Source organism: Bathycoccus prasinos (genome assembly GCF_002220235.1).
Source record: "Bathycoccus prasinos genomic : Chromosome_10".
NCBI classification, from domain to species: domain Eukaryota; kingdom Viridiplantae; phylum Chlorophyta; class Mamiellophyceae; order Mamiellales; family Bathycoccaceae; genus Bathycoccus; species Bathycoccus prasinos.
Genome location: NC_023999.1, coordinates 172,253 through 194,608, shown reverse-complemented (window position 1 = coordinate 194,608; position 22,356 = coordinate 172,253). Strand labels below are relative to the sequence as shown.

The following is a 22,356-nucleotide window of genomic DNA, read 5'->3' as shown; positions in this document are numbered from 1 at the left end:
CGTAGTGTGCGTCAAAGTTTGGGGAAATGTTCGTCACTTCTTGTGCTCAAAAGGACGATGATGAACGCGCTCTGTTTACACCATCATCATCGGAGGATATCGCTCCCGTTTCGCGCCACCGCTGCTCCTACATTGAAGACGAGGAAGGGATGTCATCGAAATCCTCCTCGCGCATCGTTTGGTGACGATGAAGAAGAAGAACAAGGAGATGAGAATAAAACACCGTTGTCCTCGCTAAACTCCGCCATCGAATTGCGCTCGAAGTTGCAAGAAGTTGCCTTGGTCGCGCAAACGAGGTACTGAAATAATGTTCTCGCGCTTTTGTTGTTGTCTTCGATGGGAGCATAAAACGCGCTTTTTGCTCGCTCTTTTAATCACGCTCTGTCTGTCTGTGTGTGTGTGTTTGTGTGTGCGTTTTGTATCTCTCTGATGTGCTGACGGTTCTTTCTCTCTTTCTCTCTGTGTGAACAACAACAACAACAACAACGAAACATCGACATCGATGATAAAAACAAAGTCCTCAAAATAACTGGCAAGATGTATTCGGCGACCAAACGGCATTTGTGTACGAACCGAAGTCGTCGTCCATAACCTGGGGTTTTGTACATTTCCTCGGCGGCGCGGTGTTAGGGCAATATCCGCAGGTGTGTTACGACGCGTTTCTGAGCGCGGTGAGCGAACGCACCGGGGTGACGATTATCGCGACGCCGTACGAGTTAGGGACGAAGCACGGTGAAATGGCGAAGAAGACACGACGTGCGTTCGAGAGGGCGAATCGAGTGGTGCAGGAAAGGAATGGGTTGGACGCGGGGGAGAATGTGCTGCCGGTGTTTTACGTAGGGCATAGTTTGGGCGCTAAACTTCACGCCGTGGCGAGTTTTTACGACGAAGAATCGAACGATAATAGTGATAGTAATAGTCGTAGTGGTAGTAAACAACACTTTCTCGTCGCGTTTAACAACGCGTCGGCGACGGACTCGGTGAAGATTTTAGAAAAATTCGCGAAAGAGTTGTTGAGCAAACGCGAAGGTGGCGGTGGCGAAGCGGCGAGTTCGCAATTCGACGCCATTTTCGATCGGTTGGTACCATTCGCGGAGGTGGCTGCGAAGGCGGCGGGATTGGAATTTTCGCCGAACGCGGTGGAGACGTTAGACGGCGTAGCAAACGGAAAGTTTAAATCCGATAAAGTCACGTTGTTGTCGTTTACTAACGACGAGCTAGATCAGTGCTCGAGTTTGCGAGAGGCTTTGGCGGATGGCGGAGTGAGAACGAATAGCGTGGAGATTCCCGGTGACCATTTATCGCCGGTATATTTAGATTTAGATAAATACGCGAAAATGAACCCGATGATGAATCGATTGAGTGGCGTGCGCATCGGCGACCGAGAGGCGGTGGAGAGGATTGCGAACGAGATGGTGAAGTTTTTGAAGTCCTAAAAGTATATTTGCGTGCATATTTCAGCTATCGTGTCTCTCTCTCTCTCTCTCTCTCAGTCGCTATTTACTAAATCTACTAAAGTACATCATCATATGACTGATTACGAAAGCTTCGCGTAGAATCGCACGTCCTCGTTTCCCGAAGCTTCCTCGTCCATCTGTTTCAAAACGTCGTCGTTCAACGTCCCAGAAAACCGACAATCGTTCATCCACGACTGGCAACTCTCCACTTTTGCCATCTCGCACGGTTCTTTCATGGCAGTTTTACGCGCGTATTCAAACTTAAACAGCTTTCTCAACTCGTCTGAAGAGAATGTCTTCGGGTCGTTGTCTTCATCGTCGTCATCCTTATTGTTCGTGGCGTTTTCGACGCACGCGAAACCCATAGATCGCGCCAACGCGCCTTTTTGACACTGGCGTTGGAATATTTTCTCTTCCAACGTGAACGCTGATAATAAACGGTAAATGAACGTGTTCTTCATTTGTCCGTCGCGATGGATTCGCGCGGTCGCTTGTAAATCGTTCGCTGGATTCCAGTCACAATCGAAAAGGACGAGTCGATTGGCGCCGATTAAGTTTAATCCTACGCCTCCGGCTTTCCTCGAGAGCAAGAAGACGGATCCTCCGTGACCGTTATTGAACGTAGTCACGAGTTGCGTGCGTTTATGTGACGGCGTCGTGCCGTCTAATCGAGTGAATCGTAATCCTGGCGAGGTGGATGAAAGCGCTTTTTCGATGATGTCCAGCGTGGACGTCCATCCTGACACGACGACAACGCGGTCGTTCATTTTTTGCGACAAATCGACGATTTTCTTCAACACGCGCAGTTTTACGCTCGTTTCCAACGGGTCCGTGGTGGTAGTTACTTTATTCGCTTCCTGGATGGCGAGTTGCAGTTCGTTCGATGACGACGAAGACGACGAAGATAACATACCGATGCCGTTGCATACTTTCTGCAAAACACCGCACGCTACCAGAGGATTGTCCACACGTTTCATGATCACTTGATCGCACACCGCCTTGTAACTTTTCTGTTGCGCTTCAGTCAGGGATAAGAACAAACAATACTCTGTCTTTGGCGGTAAGCCGTCGATGTGAACGTCTGATTTGGCGCATCGATCGATAAAAATAGCCGTTTTTTCGAAAATAGCCTTCGCTCTCGCTTTACCAATCATTTTCTCTTCCTCGGTCGCTTTCGTATCGTTCGCGCGTTCGGCGGGTAACTGGTACACTTTCCTAAACGTCTGGTAATCGTTCAAAACGCCCGGATTGGCAAAATCCATCAACGAGTAGAACTCGGCGAGATTGTTTTGCACGGCCGTTCCCGAAAGCAAAACGCGCATTTTACAGTTCAGTTTCTTTAATCCGTCGAGCGTCTTTGACCCGTCTTTCGCTTTCAGTCTGTGCGCTTCGTCGCACACCAACAACTGCGCTTTGTTTTCCAACAAGTGCGCGTTCGCGCGTAAGGTTTCGTACGAGCAAACTAACACCAGCCTTCGCTTTTGGTTTTCCAGCGCCCATTCCTTTAACAACTGCTTCTTCGCCGCGTCCGAGGTGTTGCTCCCATCAATCGCTTCGATTTCGATTTTTAAATCCAACCACTTTTTAAACTCGTTCTTCCAGTTACCGACCAACGTCGCCGGTACCGCGATAATCGCTTTCGTTATCGAACACCGAATGTCCCTATGAACGTCGTAACTCGGTCTCGGTGATTGTCTTAGCATCGTCCAAATCAACGCGATGACTTGCAAAGTCTTTCCCAAACCGACGTCGTGGGATAACAAACATCCACTCCTCGTTTCCGAAGTGATGTTCAAGCAACTTTCAAGCATGAACTTGACGCCTCTCTTTTGGTGCGGGCGAAGGAACCGCGCTATGGAAGGATCGAGGACGAGCGGTATAGGACCGATGGTGTTTGGTTTCTGACCGTCGTACAACACGCACGCGTTTGGTGCATCGATTGAATACACCGGCTTAAGCATATTCGCGGTCACGACGCGTTTAGTATTATTCGCCGCCATAAACGTTTTCGTGTTACTGAACGCAGTCGTCGTTTTCCGCTTCTTCTTCGTCGTCGCGTCGTCGACGTCCTCCTTGTCATCTTTTTCAAGAACGCCGACGTCGATGTTTGCAAACGCCATCCCACTCGCAAACTCCTTCTCTTCAATCTCGTTGTCGATTTCAATCTCGTATTGTTGCAGCGAACACTCCGTGCCTTCCACGATCGTCCCCGGTTTCCCTTTCGCTTTCTTCTCGCCTTTTTCGTTATACAGGACGGAATCGTTCGTTTCCACGTCTACTCGTAAAGCGCCGTCTTCAAACTTTAACGTTTTGCGTTTTACCGCGGTTGCTTTCCGCTTGGCGAATAAGCATCGCCAGTACCTGTGTTGTTGTTTCTTTTTACTGTTGTTGTTGTCCTCCTGCGTCGTCGTTAACGTCTGAATCGTCGTCGCTTTTTTGAAAAGATGATGATGATGAGATTGGTTTTGTCGTTCGCCATTTTGCACGTCATTGTTGTTATTCGTATTCGTAGTATTGTTCCCAAAAGGCGAGATGAATCCCCCCATATACTCTCTCTCAGAGACTTCTTTCCCTCTCGCGTCTCTTTCAAAAACCAGCAGAGAGCACAAACGCGAAGAAGAAGAGACAAAGAAGGAGAGAAAACAAACTAATTTTGTGAGGACAAAGGTTTCTACACATGTCGAGAGAAAACAAAACAACAGAGAAGATATAAAAAAACTTGAAAAAAAAAGGTGCTCACATTAATTATGCATATTTCCAGCACGCAGTGCGTTGATTTGAAACGAAAGAGAGAAACGAAGAAGAAAAAGAGAAAAAAGAGTTTTTGAGTGAGAGAGAGACAAAAAAGAAAAAATATTTAGGGTTTACAAAATTCTGAGACCAAGACGCTCCCCCGTTAGTGCGCTCGCTGCTCTGGCCTCATTGCATATCGCGGACATTTCTGCTCTCATAAACAAGAAAGAGCGCACAAGAACGAAGGAGCAGAGTTTAGCGCGCGCACACATATATATTCTTTTTCGCGCGGCTTGGTCGATTTAACTACACGAGTCGACGATGATGCGCGGGACGTACGGCACGGTGGAAGATGAGGACGAGGACGATGTGGAGCGGCAACGACACCTCTCGTCAGAATGGAACTTTGTCCCGAGGAGAGAGTTCTCATCGCAAAGACGCGGAAGCAACAATGCGAGCGGAAACAGAAACACCATCGCGACGCGCGTGGCGATGCTTTCTGTCGCCGCCGTGGCCTCGCTCGCGGTCGTCCAAAAGACGAGCGAAAGAACTTTGCTCGTGAACGACGACGGTGCTTCTGCGGCGTCGGCATCATCATCTTCGTTGGGGCCGCGGAGGAGGACTTCCAACTCGGGAGAAATTTTGGGATTTACACCTTCGAAAACTTTACAACAACGCGGGGGTGGTAAAGATGAGGAGGATGAATACGACGACGAAAAACCATCATCGTCCTCGCTTTTGAACAACAACAACAACAACAAAAAGGAGGAGGAGGACGACGATCGATCCTCCTGGTTTTTGGAAAAGATGATGCCGAGATTTGACTGGAAAAAGCACCACTCTCACAAAAGCGCTTTTCCTCTAGACGAAGATGAAGAAGAAGAAGAAAACGAACGGATGAGAAGCGGCGACGGCGCGTCTTCCTCCTCGTCCTCGTCTTCTGTTTTACCAAGGCTCGGGGGGTCGAACGACGATAAGAAAAAGAAGAAGAAGAAATCCAATCCTCCCGCTGAAAAGGGCGAGACGGCGTCGCTCGGCGGGAACAAAAGTAACAAATTGGAAGACGATATCGGCTTCGATTCGTTGTTGAAGAACCCGCCGAAGAAGAAGAAAGTGGAGAAACCGAAGCCGAAAGTTGTCGAAAAGAAACCGACGAAGGAGGAGAAGAAGGAGAAGAAGAAGAAGAACAATAACGACGACGACAAAGACTCGTCTGAATCGCCTTCGAAGAAGAAGGAGGAGGAAGAAACGCAAACTTCTTCTGTTTCGGAAAAACCGAAACCGTACGATTCTACGGATATGTTATCGAAAGTCCCGAGCTCTACGACGCTCTCGGCGGCGGATATCTTAGCGAGGGAAGGTCAAGATGCGAGTTCTTTACTCGTCGACGATGCGCCGAACGATACCGAAGACGCGTTATCGCAAGATATTGGTTTGAGTTTGGACGACGGCGCGGCGACGCCAAGTTCGGGAACGTTAGCGGCGGCGGAGACTGCGACCACGGCTCAACAGCCGACGCCGACGATGTTCGTGCCGCAACAGCAGGAACAACCGACGACGACGACAATCGCGTCTTCTTCAACAACTTTCCCAACGCCCCAGGCGCCCATCATCACCTCCTCTTCGTTCTCTAACGGTGTCGTGCCACCGCGACCGCCGATGGTTGTTGATTCTAGCAGTACAGCGACGACGACGGAGGAAACGTCTACCGCGTCTTCTGGACCGGATTTATCGAGCATGGATGCGTTGCCAGATGAAGACGTCAACCTCGACGTCGACGATCCATCCGGTCGAATTTCTTCTTCTTCTCAGGAAGAAGAAGAAGAAGAAGAAGAAGATCGCGCGAGAGGCCACGTTGACGATGAAGAGGATATAGTCGTACCGGACGATGATGGTGATACTACTGAAAACGAGCAAGCGGAAACTGGTGAATCGGAAGAAGATCCGGCGCCAGCTGAACAACAAACTGTTGAGCAGTCGCAGCGAGAAGTTGCCGCCGATGCAGATGAACAACAGCAACAGCAGCAGCAAATTGAAGTGCAACAACAACAGTTGCAGCAACAACAAATACAGCAGCAGCAACAGCAGCAACAACAACAAGAACAGCAGTATTATCAACCGCAACAGCAGCAACCGATTAACTTTCAACCGAAAATCATCATTCCAAAGCAAAAGTCTTCCAGACGAAGGAGCAGCGGTAGCAGTCAGCAAGCCTTGGGCGTTTCTCAAGAAGATCTCGAAGAGAAGTTGGAAGAAGCTTCGGCGAGTGCGGTCGGGAACGTCGTGGACGCGTTTGTCGGGAAACTCGACAACGCGGCCAACGCCGCCCGGGCTGGGCCAAAAGCCATCGAACGCTCGTTATCGCCGATGGATCGATTAACCGAATCTATCGCTCGTATTTTAAACGATAAAGAAGAGGAAAACAACAAAGAGAGAAGGTCTTCGCGAAGAAGATACGACGACGAGGACGAGGACGATTACGAATACGACGAAAGAGATCGGAGACGAAGAAGAGACGACCGACGACGCGACGAATACGACGAAGAACGCGATTATCGAAGAAGCGACAACGCGAGGCAGTCTTTAGGTGAACCAATGAGCACGGAGGATAAACTGAACCAGAAAATGCGCGACTTGGGTGTCGAGGACGCCATCGCCGAGAAGCAGCGACGTGAAGACGACGCTCGAATGGGCGAGATGATTAAGCAAAAGTTAAGTCTGATGGATCCCGATATCGTCGAAGATAAACCGTACTTGGAACCGACGCAGCTCGAGATGAACCAAATTGTCGAGAGAACGCTGAAGAAGTTGGGCATCGAAGACATCGCCAAGAGAGAAAAGGATACAAAGATGGAAGAAAAACTCGAGCAAATCATCGCGGAGAAATTCGATAAGATGGGTTTGAACAACGACGACGATGATGACGAGGAAGATAACTTAGCGCCGTTTCGAAAGGGAAAGAAGGCGAGTCGTATCGAGAAGCGGGTGCAAAAGGCTGTCGCGGGTATCGAAAACAAGTTGTACGCGAACACGTTCGGCCAGCTCAACGGAAACCAACAGATGCAACCGCAAATGGGCGTTCCCATGATGCAACAACCGTACGGTTATCAACCACAGCCAGTCTTGTACGACCAATTCGGTCGACCAGTCGTGACTGCGCCGCAACCTGTCGTGCAGCAGCAACCGCAAGAGATTGCCGGTCACACGGAAAAGGACCGCGCGGAGGACGCCATCGAACGCATGGAGGCTTTGTTTGAAAGCAAGATGAAGGAAAAGGATCAACCTTCTCGATCGTCATCTTCAGCTTACGCGCGCGCTTCCTCGGCTCGTGGCGACGATGATATGCCCGAGAATCTTGATGATCTTTCTCTTAATGATGACGCCGATATTTTATCCACCAGACGAGACACCGGCGGCGCGGACCAAGAGCCTGATTTGGAGGCGTTGAGAAAGGAAGTCGCGCAAGTTGTCGCTCAGTCTATCGAAGAGAAGAAAGCGGCTGCGCAGAAACAAGTGTTGACGGCTGAGCAGCAACTGAAGGAAAAACTTGACTCTTGGAAAACGAACGAGGCGACGAAGGACATGGATGCGGATTTCCAAGCTATGCAGCAAATGGAAACGCAACCAAGCGCTTCTACTTCTTCGTTAACGACGGACGTACAAAGCGCGGCGGAAAAGGTCAAGGCGATGTTGCTCGGTGGTAACGGTGCAGACTTGACGTCTTCGTCTGTGTCCGCGGTACCAGAAGCGGCGGCTACTGACGTCGACCCGGTCGCGGCTGCTGCCATACCGCAGCAACAACAACCGGCGCCGCAGCAAGTACCTCAACCTGTCGCAACCTTTATCGATCCTGCGACCGGTCAGCCAGTAATGACTACTCAGCCAGCCGATATCGCCGTTCCATCGAGTGCCACTGCCGCCGTCGTAGCTCCAACAACCGAAGAACCCGTCGTGGAAGCCGCCGTTCCGACTGGTGAAGTCGTCGAGGAGAAACCGGCCAAGAAGGAGAAAAAGCCGAAGAAACTCTCTGACATGGACATCATCATGGGAGGCTTGAGCAACGACGACGACGACGATGACGACAACAACTCTTCCAAAAAGTCCAAGAAATCTTCCAAGAAAGCAAAGAAAGACCCGTGGGGCGACGACATCAAACCTTCCAAAGCCGAGAAAGAGGACGAAGAGGACGACTCGAGCGCGACGGCGGTTGCCGCCAAAGACGACTCGGTCTTGGACAACATCGGAGGCGAAGACGACGTCGACTCCATCTTAGCCGACTACGAAGCCGCTAAATAATAACACGAACAATAATAACCATAGTAGCGTCGAAATAAAGTAACGAATGTAATCTAATATATAGCATTGAGCCAATCTTAAACTGCATTAACATCATCCGCTCGTTTTTCACTCGAAATCACTCCTCGGAGACGTCACTCGTCTCTCCTAAACATGCCTTCGTTTTTAACGACAACAACTCGCGCTGCTTCTGCCGTGAACAACAACAACACCAAGGAGAAGAATAACAACGCGAGTACTAAAAAGAGTCGTCAAAAGTCTTTAAAACCGTCGTCGTCGGAGTCGTCGAGGAAAGCGAATCAAAAGCAGCAGATATCCGTCCCGTCCTCTACACCTTTACCGGGGAAAGAAATCATCCGGAAAAGCATCGGGACGACGCTTTCGCTGACACTCGCGGTCGGCATTGGATACTTCTTAGGGAACAATCCAACGTACTTGTCGGAGATTTTCGGGAAGACGTTCGGTGGTTGGCGTTCTGCGTCTGCTTCTTCCGAAGAAATGGTCGTTTTAAACGAAGGCAAGAACGAAACGTATGAAGAGTTGTTTTCGATAGACACTATGGACTCGGCGACGAAGGCGAACATGTGGCGAGTGGTGAACGACGGGGTCATGGGAGGCGTCTCGAATTCCGCGATGATGCCACCGTCGCCGAATTCGCCTGGGTTTAGCAGATTTGCAGGTACCGTTCGGTTAGAAAATAACGGCGGGTTCGCTTCGGTTAGAAGAGCGTTGCCGAATTCCGACGCGAGCGCGTATAAAGGCGTGTACGTAAAATGTAAAGCGGCGATGAAAGAAAGAGACGAGAAGAAGCAGTTTTTGCTGTTAGCGAAAGATGCGGAGTGTTCGAGGAACTTCGGGACGAACTTTAAGAGCGCTTTTACGGTGAAGAGCGCGGACGATTGGGAGGTGAAATTGTTTCCGTTCGAGAAGTGCTTCAAGAAAGGCGAGAGAATGGGAAGACCGATCGAACGCGGCCCGATAAACGTGAAGGAAGTGACCGAGTTAGGCTTGATGATTTTAAGAGGAGAAGAGGCGCAGGTCGGTAATTTTGGCTTGGACGTGGAGGAGTTTGGGTTTTATGTGTGATTCATGATATATAGAACAAGTATTTAGCGCGATTTTATATTTAGTAATACAACAACAATTTATTCATTTTCATTTAAGCGGCGGCGGCGGCAGAAGAGGCGCTATCGTCGCCGCTCCCTTGCGAGCGTTCAAACTCAACCCAATCGCCAAAGCTCGAAAAACCTTCCTCGGGTTCGGTGAGCGAGCATCCCATAACCGTGCGTAACTTTTTCCTTTTCCCAAAAGCAAACTTGAACAAAATTTTTGGCATGCCGAATAAACCGCCAAACGCAAACGTAAATCCTCGAAAGGCTTTGCCCGCGATTTGGGCAATGACTAACTTAATAATCACTTGTCCGAAATCAAACGAGCGTTTGATGTGTTCAGTCACCGGCACCGAGCGCAATCCTTTTGCCAGTTCCGTGCGCAACGTTTTATCTTTCGTCAGCATGATTGCCGCGTCTGCGGCCATGCTAAACATGGGCAACTTAACGCCGCCTTTCGCGCCGACTTGCGCCAACTCAATCATGGCGGTCAACCGTTCCCACTCGAATCGACCATCGACGATGATAACTTTGAGCAATCGTAAACGCAGCGCCGGGTCTGGGTCGGTCAAAAGACGTCTGGCGACGTATGGAAACGCGGCATCTAAAAAGTTAAATTCCGGGTCTAACGTCAAGCAAATCGATTCTTGCGTCAACAACGATCGAATGACCAAGGAAAACCTTTCGGGAACTCGAATCGGGTACTTGAACAATAACTTGTTGAACTCTTTCGTCAACCCCCGAAAGGAAAATCCGTTCGTGCCCGCTAACTGTTCCAACGCGTCTTCACCCCAAACCTCTTGCAACCCCAACGCGACATCCGCGATGTCCGCTTTGTTCTTATCTAAAAAGCCGAGCGTTTGCAACGTCTCCGAGAGTTGCATGTAATCTCGATTCATCGTGTGCACGACGGCATCAATCAACGATTCTTGGTTGGATCTCGAAATCTCCGCGACGTTACCGAAATCGACGTAGGCAATATCACCGTCTCTCAAGGCTAACACATTTCCCGGGTGCGGATCGCCGTGAAACAAACCAAAATCTAACAGTTGTCTCAAGCCGCTTTCGACGCCGTTTTGGAGAAAAATGCGTTTCGCCTCGTCGCTGCCAAACGCGTTCGGCGCGGTGCACCGAACACCTTCTTGCCAATCCATGACTAAAACTTTCGGACCGGAGAGTTCTGGAACGACCGCTGGTATGTGTACGGACGGATCGTCCGCAAAATTGTTCCGAAAATCTCTCAAGTTTCTCCCTTCTTGGATGAAATCGAGCTCTTCCAATAATTTCTCCGCGAACTCGTCGACTAAAAGCGTCGCAGGGCACCCGACGTTTTCCAAACAGAAGTTGTCAAACAATTGCTTCGCCGCCGCTCTCAACACGAACAAATCTAAAATCACCGAGTCTCTCGTGTTTGGTCTCAAAACTTTTATCGCCACGTCCCGTTTATCTTTTTTCAGCGTCCCTCGATACACCTGTCCGATGCTTGCCGCGGCGACTGGCTCTTTCGTAAACGTCTCAAACACGTCGTCAATTTTCTCCCCCCACTGCGATTCCATTATCTCCCTCGCTTCGGACGTGGGAAACGCTGGAACTTTATCTTGTAAAGTCGTCAACTCCTCCATAACGTCTTCCGGCACTAAATCCGGCCTATTCGCTAAATTCTGCCCGAGCTTCACGAACAGCGGTCCCAAGCTCGTCAACGTCGTCTTCACCTCTTTCGCCCATAATCTATCGTTCGTCACCCCATCCGCGCTCTTTTCGGCCGTTGACCGATCGATTCTTTCCAACTCTTTCCTCTTCCCGTTCAACTTTGAAAACTTTTGCGTCAAAAACAACACTCGTTTCGCCAACTTTGCCGGTCGTCTTAACGCTTCTCGCCGAATCGCCTCGGGGTCGTATCGAGTCACCACGTTACAAAAATTCGCGTCAAACTCCACCGTCTCTTTCGTTCTCTTTCTCGCTTTTGCTCTCGAAAGCTTTTTCTGTTCTGTGCTTACATCGACGTCTTCACCCGCGATCCTTTTAATCGCCGTACCGCTCAAGAGTGGTTTTTCCTCCTCCTCTTTATCTTCTTCTTTGAAAGCACCATCTTTAATACTGCTATTGCTATTGCTCGTCGTCGTCGTCGTCGTTCGAAGAAGTAAAACGCGTCGTTCTCCTCGTACTTTTTCTCCTTCTTCGCTTTTAAAACGTGGTCTTCTTCTTCCTCCTCCTCTGCGTAGAATTCTCGTCTTATCCGTGTTCTTCGAGAATCCAACTTTCTGTTGAAGTTTCACGGGATAAATCGTTCTCGACATCATCATCATCATCATCGCGTAATCTTTCCAGAGCGCTTTCTGTACTACTCACCCGAGAGAAAGAAAAAGAGAGCAGCAGAGAGAGAGAGAGTGGTGAGAACACACTCGATAAAACGCGTTACAATAGCGGTCGAGTGAAAATAAATCTCTTTTTGTTTATTATAGTATTCACAACAAGAGACGACTTTCTTTTGTTTGAGGAGAGAGAGCACACGAGAGAAATGACAAGTGTCTTCTGTGTTTTTCCAAAGAAAAGAAAAGTAAGCAAAAAAAAAAAAATGTATTTAGGGTATCAATGTGAAACCCTAAAACAGCACGACCTGAAACGAAGCAAGCACTTTTTTTACGACATCACACGTAAGCGAAAAGTTTAACGCGTACGAGTACTGCGCGACTCCTTCAGAGAGAGAGACAGAGACAGAGAAATGACGACGACGACACCACCAACAACTTCTTGTTGTTGTTCGCATTCTTCGAGAAGGACGTTGTCGTTAAAAAAGAATTCCTCGTCGTCTTTGTTTTTTAGCAGAAGGACTGTTGCGACGACGGCTGCTCGCACTCCTAATCGTCGAAAAGACATCGTAACGGCTTCTTCTTCGTCGTCGTCTTTGTCAAAGTCGTCGTTTCATCGTCGTCAGAGGAAAGAAGAAGAAGACAACAACAATAACAAAGAAAAAAGAAGAGGCGATTTACTCCCGCGAAATGCGGCGACGTACGGGGAAGAGCCGCCGCAACAACCGTCGCAATTTCGCGACAGGAAATCAGGAGGCGGCGGCAGAGGAGGCAGAGGACGAGGTTCGAACGGCAGAGGAGGCGGGAGAACGAGCGAGAACAAAGGAGGACGAGGAGGACGAGGAGGACGAGGAGGACGAGGACGAGGAAGAGGCGTAAGGAAATCTTCGGACGGGAAGTCGCATCTCGGGTCGTCGTTGGAGTACGTCGAGGACAAAGCGTTCCCGAGCGTGTACGACGAAAAGCCGAGAGGAGGAGGAGGAGGCGCGTCGTCGCAAGGAGAGTATAACGATGATTTAATCGACGATCCACCGATTAAAATTTTACCGTTAGGAGGGTTAGGCGAGATTGGTATGAATTGTATGCTCGTGGGCGTGAACGATAGGTACATTTTGTTGGACGCCGGGTTGATGTTTCCGGACCACGAGGAGCTCGGGATACAAAAAGTGTTACCGGACGTCAGTTTTTTGAAAAGATGGAGAGATAAGATTGAAGCGGTAGTGATTACGCACGGACACGAAGATCACATCGGGGCGTTGCCGTGGGCGATCCCTGCGCTCGATCCGAACACGCCGGTATACGCGGGTATTTTCACCATGCAACTCGTCTCCCGACGCATGCAAGAGTTTAACCTTTGGAATCCGGACCGGTTTAAAGTTATGGAAATGGGCCAACGGTTCATGGCGGGACCGTTCGAGATTGAAGCGGTGAGAGTGACGCACTCGATCCCGGATTGTTGCGGGTTGATTTTTAGGAGCGAACACGGGACGATTGTTCACACCGGAGATTGGAAAATTGACGAGGATCCCGTGGATAATCAAATCTTCGATCGAACGGCGTGGGAACAAGTCGGGAAGGAAGGGGTGACGCTGATGATGTCAGATTCGACGAACGTTTTGTCCCCGGGAAGGACGACGTCAGAGTCTGAGGTGAGGGAAGCGATCATGCAAAAAGTGGTTGGACATAAAGGACGGATTATATCGACCCAGTTCGCGTCAAATATACATCGATTGTACGGTATTCGCGACGCCGCGCAAGCGACGGGGAGATCTATCGCGTTTGTTGGACAATCTTTGAATACGTATTTGGAAGCGGCCAAGAAAGCTGGAATGGCACCGTTCGATCCAGAAAAGCTCGTTCCTGCCGAAGATATCGATTCGTACGACCCGTCGAAGCTGTTAATTGTAACCACCGGGTCGCAAGGTGAACCAAACGCTCAGTTGGCTCGCGCCGCGTGCGGCGCCTCCCCGTTACTCACCTTACGAAAAGAAGATTTGTTATTGTACTCGGCAAAAATGATTCCCGGCAACGAGAAAAAAGTCATGCGAATGATGAATTCAATAGCGAAAATCGGCCCAACCATCACCATGAAACGCGACGACGGATTACACTCCTCCGGTCACGCGCATCGGGAAGAGTTGGACGAAGTTTTGAAGCTCATCAAACCGGAACACTTCTTACCGGTTCACGGAGAATACGCGTTTTTGAAAGAACACGAACGGTTAGCCAGAGAAACCGGGGTTGTTCACACCTCAGTCATAGGAAACGGAACCTTACTCGGGGTCACGCCTTTGAAGAATAAGAAAGCGCACGGCACGTTGGGCAATTTCCATCGAATCGGATCGGCTCGATTACAAACGATGTTCAACGATGGTGGGAAAGGCTCGGGTACCGCGGAAGATTTAGCCATCGAAGAAAGAATGCGAATTGCTACCGAAGGCGTCGTCGTGGTTGATTTTGAAGTCATAGAAACCGCTGGACACGCGATGGACTCGAGAGCGCGAGTCACGAGCCGAGGAATGTGGACCGATAATGGACGCCTCTTGCGACACTTGAAAGAAGCCGCGGTGAACAGTTGCGCCGGGATGAATTACGACTCAAAACTCGCCGCGGTGGAAAGAACCGTCGCTCGGGCCATCCGCTACGCCTGTCGCTCCTACTGCAACAAAAAGCCAGACGTCATCGTCGTCGCGCATCGCTTGGCCTTGAAGAAAGGCAATGGCAAAGGAATATCATCTCCATCGAGCGACGACGATTCAGACGACGACGATGAAGATGACGACGAGGAATCGAGCGGGTTCTCGGACGAAGACGAACCTTTAAAAGAGGAGGAAGAGGAGGAGCAAAAACGGTACCGCAGACGCGTCAGTCGTCCGGAAGGCGTGCGACCTTTGCGAGGCGATTACAAAGGTCCCGGTGCGGGAGGAATTGGTCGAGAAAGGTACAGAGATAGCGGGTACGATTAATACTGAGACAGAGAGAAAGAGAGAGAAAGAGACGTAGAGAGTAATTGACATTGCCTACTATTTATATATTCACATCTGAACGAAATCACACAAAAGCTGCCCTTTTCTATCTCAAACCTAAGAATAATGTCGCGTTGTTGTTGCTTTGTGACGACTTTAACAACGACTTTATCAAAAGCGAGTCGTATTGGTCATCGTAAAAGTAGAAGACGAAGAAGAGGCCTACGCGCCGCTGTTGTTTCGTCTTCCGCGCGCGCAAAATCTCTCGGGGAAGAAGAAGACAAAGAAGAAGAAAACAGTTGGAACGGATTGGAATTGGACGACCACCTTAAGGAGGAAAAGAAGACAAACGAACAACACTACGCGTTCGTCGGGACGGAAAAACTGTACGGCCACGCGAACGTTTCGAAACTGGAGAATACACACGTAGTTATCATCGGTATCGGTGGCATCGGCTCTTGGTGCGCGGAAGCTTTAGCGCGAACATCGATTGGAGAGTTTACTTTAATTGATTTAGATTTCATCTGCGTGACGAATATCAACAGACAAACGATGGCGATGGAATCGACGGTGGGAGAATCGAAAGCTTTAGCGATGAAGAAAAGGATATTGGACCTGAATAAAGACGCAAAGGTGAATTGCGTCGAAGATTTCGTGAGTAAAGAAAACGTGGAAGAGATTTTAAAACCCCTAGTTGGTTGCGGCGAAGGACGGAAGGTTGAATACGTCGTCGATTGCACAGACAACGAACAAGATAAAGCGGCAATCATCGCGTATTGCGTGAAGCATAACGTGCCCGTGATGACCACCGGTGGTGCGGCTGGGATGACGAATTTTCCTCCGAGTGGCGTCGCGGTAGAAGATTTGCAAAAAGCGACGTTCAACCGATTGTTGGCGAGCGCAAGGAAGACGTTGCGGGACAAGTACGCGTTTCCGAGAGGCGTGAAGAAATTCCCCAACGGAAAGAGAATGAAGAGCGACGATGTGGTTGCTGGAGATGGTAAAAAAACAGAAACATTTAAAGAGAGGAAATTCAAGGTGATAGCGGTGTACGCGAAGGAGCTGAGCGAGAATTTCGCGGTGAAGAATAGTAATACTAGTAGTAGCGATAGTGACGGAGGCGTGCCGTCCGGAGGGAAGATTAATTGCACCGATGGAAGCTCGGGATCTGCGGCATTCGTAACTGGAGCGATAGGGTTAGCAGCGGCGAGTAAGGTAGTCGTGGATGTGCTTGCGAGAACGGATGCGCAGAGAGAGAAGATCGGTCAGCCGTTCACGAGTGGATGGCAAAGTAAGGTGTGGACATCGTCCGACAGAGGAGGAGGAGAAGATGCACACGCTCAGAAAGCAAATGAATCTACCGAGAACAAAACAGACAAAGCGAAAACGATACCAACGCCTATGGGCAACAAAATACAAGTGGACGACGAATCGCTTACGGAGTTTATTGGCGAGGACGTCCTTCACGATGCCTCGAAAGATAACCTCAACTTGAACGAGATTTTCGATGCGCATTGTCACTGGCACTTGCATAGCGACGACAGCGAAATTGAGGCGATGGGTAAAGAAGTGTATAAAATGGCTTTAACGTGCACGCAACCCTCCGATTGGCAAAAAGCGCTCAAGATATCGAAGGAATTGAACTATCCCATTGCTTTAGGTGCCCATCCGTGGTGGATTCACGAAAACAAATCCACTTTTCATGCTTGGATCGAAGAACTCGAAACGCTCGCCTCGGCAACGCCACTATCTATAATCGGCGAGATTGGTTTAGATAAAATAGCAGTACCGCTCGACGGAGTTACACCTCCAGATTACCCGTTCCAACTCGAAGCGTTTACGAAGCAACTCGATCTCGCTCGAAAGCTTAACAAGCCCATAGCTGTGCACTGCGTGAAAGCGACGTCGGATATCCAAAGCGCGTTATTCGAATGCAAGAAAATGCCGCGCGCCGTATTGTTGCACTCGTACAGCGGCTCCTCGGAATGGATGCGACAACTGATCGGCATGAAGCTAAATAAAGGTGAACACGTGTATTTTGGGTTTTCATCGGTGGTAAACTTGCGAGGATGGAAGAAAACACTCGAAAACATACGAAAGTGCCCTGACGATCGCATCGTCGTCGAATCTGATTTGGTGAGTTGCGAAAACGTAGAAAACGAGTTGCGCAAAATCGTAGCGTTTATCGCGAAAGCAAAAGGCTGGTCGGTGAAGGAAACCGCGCGAATTACGAGAGAAAACGCCGATCGATTATACGGGTGCTTATGATGATAAAACTATAGCTCTTATATTATTTGCTGAATGCATTAAAAATATATATTCTGAACGTCGTTCTCGGAAAACGCCAACGCGCATCCGGGGCATTTTCTCTGCCTCGTCGCGATTCTCGTATCGATGCATTCCCTACAAAACATGTGAAAACACTTCGTAATCACGCACGCTTTATCTCTTTGCTTACACACATTGCACCCCATCATCGTTTTATACGCGTCGATTTCTTCTTGCAACGCCCCAGCACCGCCTTCTCGCGATAATCGGTCGCATTTTTTCTTCACGCCGGCGTTTTCAATTTTCAAATCGTCTCTTTCCTTTTCTAATTTTTTAATCTCTTTTTGTAACTTCGCCTCGTCCGAGCTCAACTGGTTGCATCGACTTTCGACGATACTTAACTGCGACTTGAGTTTCGTCAAATCCGTTTCCAATTGTTCAATTTTCAACTTATCGCTCGATCCGGCACCGGAAGCGCCGCGCGCCTCGGATTTCGCCGTCTCTAACTCTTTCGTCAACTTTTCCACATCCGCCTCTAACTTTTGCGCTTTCTCCGTCGCCGCTTTCGCTTCGACTTTATCTTTCTCGTTGCTCATTCTAACTTGTTCGTAATCGTCGTAATACTTTTTCGCCTCTCTTTGCGCCGCGGCGGCCTCTTTCTTCATTTTGTTCACTTCGTCTTCCTTGTCGGACAGCTTTTGTAAAATCGTTTCGCCGTATTCCGTCGCTTCGTCCGCCATCGAGGCTAAACCGCCGAGCTCCTCGGCTAACTGATCGAGCTCGTCCGATTTCTCTTTCGTTTCGTTTTCTAATCTTTCTCTGTTTTCTTTTTCTTGTTTCAATTCAGCCGTAACCGCGGCTAAATCTTTCTCCAACGTTTTCGATTTCGACGCCGCTTTCTTTTCCAGCGTAGCGACTTTCGCTTCGAGAGATTTGACTTGCGTTTCAAACGTCCGGTTTTGCTCTTTCGCCTCGTCGCGTTCCGTTCGCGCTTTCTTCAACTTTTCGTTTTCGTTCTTAAACGCTTCCATTTGCTGCTGAACAATTTTCAATAAAGCTTGCGCGGACTCTTCCGTATCTTTCCCTTTGCCTTTCTCCGCGCCAACCGCGTCGGAAATTTTCTTCTCCGCCTCGTCTCTTTCCTTATTCGCTCTTTCGAGGAAAGACTTCAACTCTCTCGAGTAATTCTCCGCCGCGTTCAGTTTCTCCTCTTGCGCTTGCGCGTCTCGATTCGCGATTTCCAACTTCAAATTCCTCGTTTTAATCTGGTCGTTCTCTCTCTTCGTTTGTTCGAGTCTCGTGTCGAATTTCGTAGATTCAGTTTTCAAAATCTCCAGCTGTTGCGATAACGCGGTATACAGAGGCGATTGGACAACTAAGGCTTCGCTGGCGCCATTTTTGCCTTGGTTCTTGATAGCTTTCAACTCCGATTCGATCTTTGCGTTCTTTTCGCGCATATCGGCGAGAAGCTTTTCGGACATTTTAAATCTCGCCACCGCTTCGCCTAAATCCGCTTTGAGTTGTCCGAGTTGTGTGCTATCGGTTTCCACGTTCTTCGTTGGGGCATTCGAAGACGGCGGCGTCGTCGCAGCAGCACCAGCAGCAGCTTTCTCGCTCGCTTTCATTTGCGCCTTGGCTCCGGCTAATTTTGCGTCTTCTTTCGTCGCTAACTTGATGCCCAAATCTTTATCGACCTCGCCCGGGTTGGCGCCTTCGTATTGCAAAATTTCAATTCTCCGTCTCAAATGCATCACGTCCAAACGTCTGGTTTCCAACAACTCCTCGTTCTCCTTCAACTTCTCCTCCATCTTTGCCTTCGTCGCTCTCAACGCGTTCGCGATTCGCTTCGCTCTCAACGCATCCGCGGCTAAGTAATCCGTTTTTTTCTCGTTCGCCGTCGCGTTCGGATTCTTCTTCGCCGCGATAACGGCGCTCGCAAATCGCTCCTTCGTCTTTGCCGCTCGACTTTTCAAGTCGGCTAAAAACTTTGCCTCCTCTGTCGCGTTCACCTCCTCGTCCTCGTCGCTTTCTTCCTCTCCCTCGTTCTCCATCGTCTCGTCTTCCCTCGTCGCGGTATCGCCGTCTCCATCCCCGCCGTCGCCGCGTTTCCTCTTCTTCTTCGCCCGCGGAGGGTTGAACTCCTTCTCAAACGCCGCTTCGTCTTCTTCGCTGACGTTCTTCAGCAAAAGTCTTCTGAACGCATCAAACCTCCTCGAATTGATATTTCTTTTCTGACTTTTATCATCGTCGGTGGTGATTGCAAAGTTTTGTTCTTCAAGAAGCGTCTCGAACGCCGATTGCAATTGGTTCCACTCGTCCGAAATCGCAATCACGGTTTTCTCGAATGCCTCTGATTTTCGCTTCTCTTTGAGAAGTTGACGCTCTAAATCCGAGACTTCTTTACGTCTCGCTTCGATCTGAAGAAAGAAAAAGAAAGAAAGAGAAAGAAAGAGAAAGATGTCAGCGCGCCGTAATTCTCCCCAAAATCATCATCATCATCCAATCAAACGCAATATACTACAAACAAAAACAATACAACACTACCATACGAATACGAATGCACGAGTACTACTACTACTACTAATAATAAGAATAAGAATAAGAATACCTGTCCGTGCTGTTGTTTCTTTTGAAACTTCAGAAGCGAGCGCTCTTCGTTCGTGAACTCTTTCGCGTTGTTCATTTTAGAGAGAAAGAGCGGAAAATTTGTGTGGCGTTAAAGAAAGAAGAAGATCTCTGTGTCTTCGAAAAAAAAAGAAAAAAAAGCACGCAGCCGAGAGAGAGAGAAGAGAGTGAAAAAACAAAAAAAATGAACAACAAGAGCTTCTTCGTGCATTGGTAAGGGGGTTTCGTCGAGTTGTTTAAAGTGTGCGTGTCGTAAAATTGCCAATGGCGAAGAGGAGAAAAAAATTTTACATGTACTCGTCGTCGCGGCACAAAACATTTTCTCTCTCTCCGTCTGCTTCTTTCTCTCATCACTTTAGCGAGGAGAAACAAACGGAGTTTCATCAGTGCATGCTAAGAAGAAGGAACAGCGCGCGTTTCGTTTCTGTCGCTGCTGTCAAAGCTTCTGTTGTTAGTATCTCTTCCGTCGAAAAAGCAGCGGCAGGAGTACAACAACAGCCATTTCTTTTTGCAACATCATCGTCGTCGTCTGTAAAGTCTTTCGTGACGGCGCATCATCGTCTTATAAGCGGATTCGTTTCGACGACGACACCCGGAACAACGACCGCGCGGAACAACAAGAACAACAACAACAATTTCCAAAGAAGAATGCGCTCAGAAGAAATTCCTTCAATATTATTGCCACCACCAATTGGCTTCGACGAAGTCGTCGTCGAAGGCAAAGGGAAAGTCTTGCAACGAGAAAACGAGGTGTTTTATAACCGACCGCAAGTGGTCAATCGAGACTTATCGCTGGCAATCGTAAGAGAGTTTCAAAAGAGAAGGAAAGAAGAACACGAAAACGACACGGATCAGAAAACGAGACGAGGGAAAGGGATGTATAACAAAGTACCGCGAGAGAGCAAGATCATCGCGCATTTGGTGAGCGAGCGAGAGCGAGAGCACATGTTCGCGACGAAAGAGACGACGCGAGAACATCCGGCGACGACGACGAAGACGGAGGATGATGAAAAACAAAAAGAGTGGGTGGAAGTGAAACCAGGGACGTTTCGATGGCAAGTGGTTGGTGCGGAAGAGAAACGAGAAACGGCCGACGATGCTGCTGCTGCTGCTGCTGAACAACCGAAAGTAATAATAGAAGAAGAAGAAGATGAAGAGAAGAAAGAAAAACCGCCGTTAGAACCGATTACTATTTTAGAAGGCATGTGCGCGACTGGGCTGAGAGCGATTCGGTACGCCAGGGAACTGGACGATGTCAAGTGTATCGTCGCGAACGATTTAGATCCAACTGCCGCGTTAGCCGTGGAAAATAATAAAGAATACAACGCGCGAGAATCCGAAGAGGTGAAACGACGCGTGGACAAAATCGTAACCAACTGCGGCGACGTTCGCGTGGTTGCGTTGCAACACGAGAAGTGTTTCGACGTGGTCGATTTAGATCCGTACGGGACTCCATCGCAACAGTTAGAATCGGCGGTTTTAGCGCCCGTTGAAGGTGGTTTGTTATGCGTCACCGCGACAGACATGTCCGTTTTGTGCGGCAACAACGCCGAAGTTGGATGGACGAAATACGGGAGCTACCCTTTGAAAGCGAGATATTGCCACGAACAGTCGACGAGGATCTTGTTAGCGGCTATTCAATCTGCCGCGGTAAAGAATAGACGTTATATTGTTCCCGTGCTTTCTACGCAGATTGATTTCTACGCTCGCGTGTACGTCAGAGTGTACTCCTCGGCGGTCAACTGTAAAGCGGCGGCGTCTAATTTGTCGTACGTGTTCCAATGCGTCGGGTGCGATTCGTTCGAATTACAACCTTTAGGAAAAGTCGAAGAGAGGTCGCACGAACGAACTGGAAAAACGTACACGAAGTTTATTCCAGGAAAACTCTCCGCTGCGGTGGAACACAACGAACACGGCGATCGCAAGTGTCACAACTGCGGGTGGGGGATGAACGTTGGCGGGCCGATTTGGTCGGCGCCAGTGCACGATAAAGGTTGGGTCGAAAGCGTTCTCAAAGACGTCAAAGAGAGTTCGGATGAACGGTACCCAGGGAAAGAGAAAGTTAGAGCGTTACTGACGAACTGTTCGGAGGAGTTACCGGATACGCCGTTGCATTATTGCTTACACTCTATGGCCGGGACTTTAAAAATTACGCCGCCAACGCTGGCGCTGTTTCGATCGGCGATTATTAACGCCGGGTATAAAGTCAGCGGCGTACACTGTAATCAATTAGCCGTCAAAACCAACGCCCCGTCGAACGTTTTATGGGACATAATGAAGTGCTGGGAGCAAGAGCACCCGGCGCAGGAGGATTTCAAAAATGGCAAGTCTCCCGGCGCCTCGATTTTGAAGAAAGAACCGGTAGTAAAAGCAAAATGGACGCGAGTGAACGGGGCATTTAGTAAAGCGCAGATGGCTGGCGAGACGCGATTTCCAACCAACCCAGAGGAAAACTGGGGACCTAAAAACAGAGCAACGGGAGGGAGAAGTAACAAGAGAGAAATTTCGTCGTGCACCGCTCCAAACACCAAGAATTCTAGAAAACAAGCAAAGAAAAAATTTTAATCGAGCGACGATGAAGAAGATGAGTTGT

The 22,356-nt window shown here is 49.1% G+C and overlaps 9 protein-coding genes across 9 annotated transcripts; 6 read left to right on the top strand and 3 right to left on the bottom strand.

Moving 5' to 3' along the window:
* Positions 1-60: 60 nt before the first annotated feature.
* Bathy10g01040 (predicted protein) lies at positions 61-1,436 on the top strand (the record flags this gene model as incomplete). Its single annotated transcript, XM_007510713.1, has 2 exons — positions 61-296; positions 518-1,436. 2 exons carry the CDS (start codon positions 61-63, stop codon positions 1,434-1,436), a joined length of 1,155 nt encoding a protein of 384 aa, XP_007510775.1.
* A 101-nt stretch (positions 1,437-1,537) lies between these two features.
* Bathy10g01030 (DNA repair and recombination protein RAD54) lies at positions 1,538-4,003 on the bottom strand (the record flags this gene model as incomplete). The annotated part of the gene is made up of 1 exon (XM_007510396.1): positions 1,538-4,003. The coding sequence occupies one exon, from the start codon at positions 4,001-4,003 to the stop codon at positions 1,538-1,540; it is 2,466 nt and encodes an 821-aa protein (XP_007510458.1).
* Positions 4,004-4,511: 508 nt separating this feature from the next.
* Bathy10g01020 (unknown protein) lies at positions 4,512-8,486 on the top strand (the record flags this gene model as incomplete). The annotated part of the gene is made up of 1 exon (XM_007510591.1): positions 4,512-8,486. The coding sequence occupies one exon, from the start codon at positions 4,512-4,514 to the stop codon at positions 8,484-8,486; it is 3,975 nt and encodes a 1,324-aa protein (XP_007510653.1).
* A 153-nt stretch (positions 8,487-8,639) lies between these two features.
* Positions 8,640-9,572, top strand: Bathy10g01010 (predicted protein; the record flags this gene model as incomplete). Its single annotated transcript, XM_007510377.1, has 1 exon — positions 8,640-9,572. The coding sequence occupies one exon, from the start codon at positions 8,640-8,642 to the stop codon at positions 9,570-9,572; it is 933 nt and encodes a 310-aa protein (XP_007510439.1).
* Positions 9,573-9,645: 73 nt separating this feature from the next.
* On the bottom strand, positions 9,646-11,892 carry Bathy10g01000 (predicted protein; the record flags this gene model as incomplete). Its single annotated transcript, XM_007510755.1, has 1 exon — positions 9,646-11,892. The coding sequence occupies one exon, from the start codon at positions 11,890-11,892 to the stop codon at positions 9,646-9,648; it is 2,247 nt and encodes a 748-aa protein (XP_007510817.1).
* A 425-nt stretch (positions 11,893-12,317) lies between these two features.
* Positions 12,318-14,870, top strand: Bathy10g00990 (predicted protein; the record flags this gene model as incomplete). Its single annotated transcript, XM_007510609.1, has 1 exon — positions 12,318-14,870. One exon carries the CDS (start codon positions 12,318-12,320, stop codon positions 14,868-14,870), a length of 2,553 nt encoding a protein of 850 aa, XP_007510671.1.
* Positions 14,871-14,996: 126 nt separating this feature from the next.
* On the top strand, positions 14,997-17,082 carry Bathy10g00980 (HesA/MoeB/ThiF family protein; the record flags this gene model as incomplete). The annotated part of the gene is made up of 2 exons (XM_007510711.1): positions 14,997-17,006; positions 17,050-17,082. The coding sequence occupies 2 exons, from the start codon at positions 14,997-14,999 to the stop codon at positions 17,080-17,082; spliced, it is 2,043 nt and encodes a 680-aa protein (XP_007510773.1).
* Positions 17,083-17,176: 94 nt separating this feature from the next.
* Positions 17,177-19,821, bottom strand: Bathy10g00970 (predicted protein; the record flags this gene model as incomplete). Its single annotated transcript, XM_007510461.1, has 2 exons — positions 17,177-19,555; positions 19,747-19,821. The coding sequence occupies 2 exons, from the start codon at positions 19,819-19,821 to the stop codon at positions 17,177-17,179; spliced, it is 2,454 nt and encodes an 817-aa protein (XP_007510523.1).
* A 206-nt stretch (positions 19,822-20,027) lies between these two features.
* Bathy10g00960 (predicted protein) lies at positions 20,028-22,328 on the top strand (the record flags this gene model as incomplete). The annotated part of the gene is made up of 1 exon (XM_007510706.1): positions 20,028-22,328. The coding sequence occupies one exon, from the start codon at positions 20,028-20,030 to the stop codon at positions 22,326-22,328; it is 2,301 nt and encodes a 766-aa protein (XP_007510768.1).
* Positions 22,329-22,356: the final 28 nt, after the last annotated feature.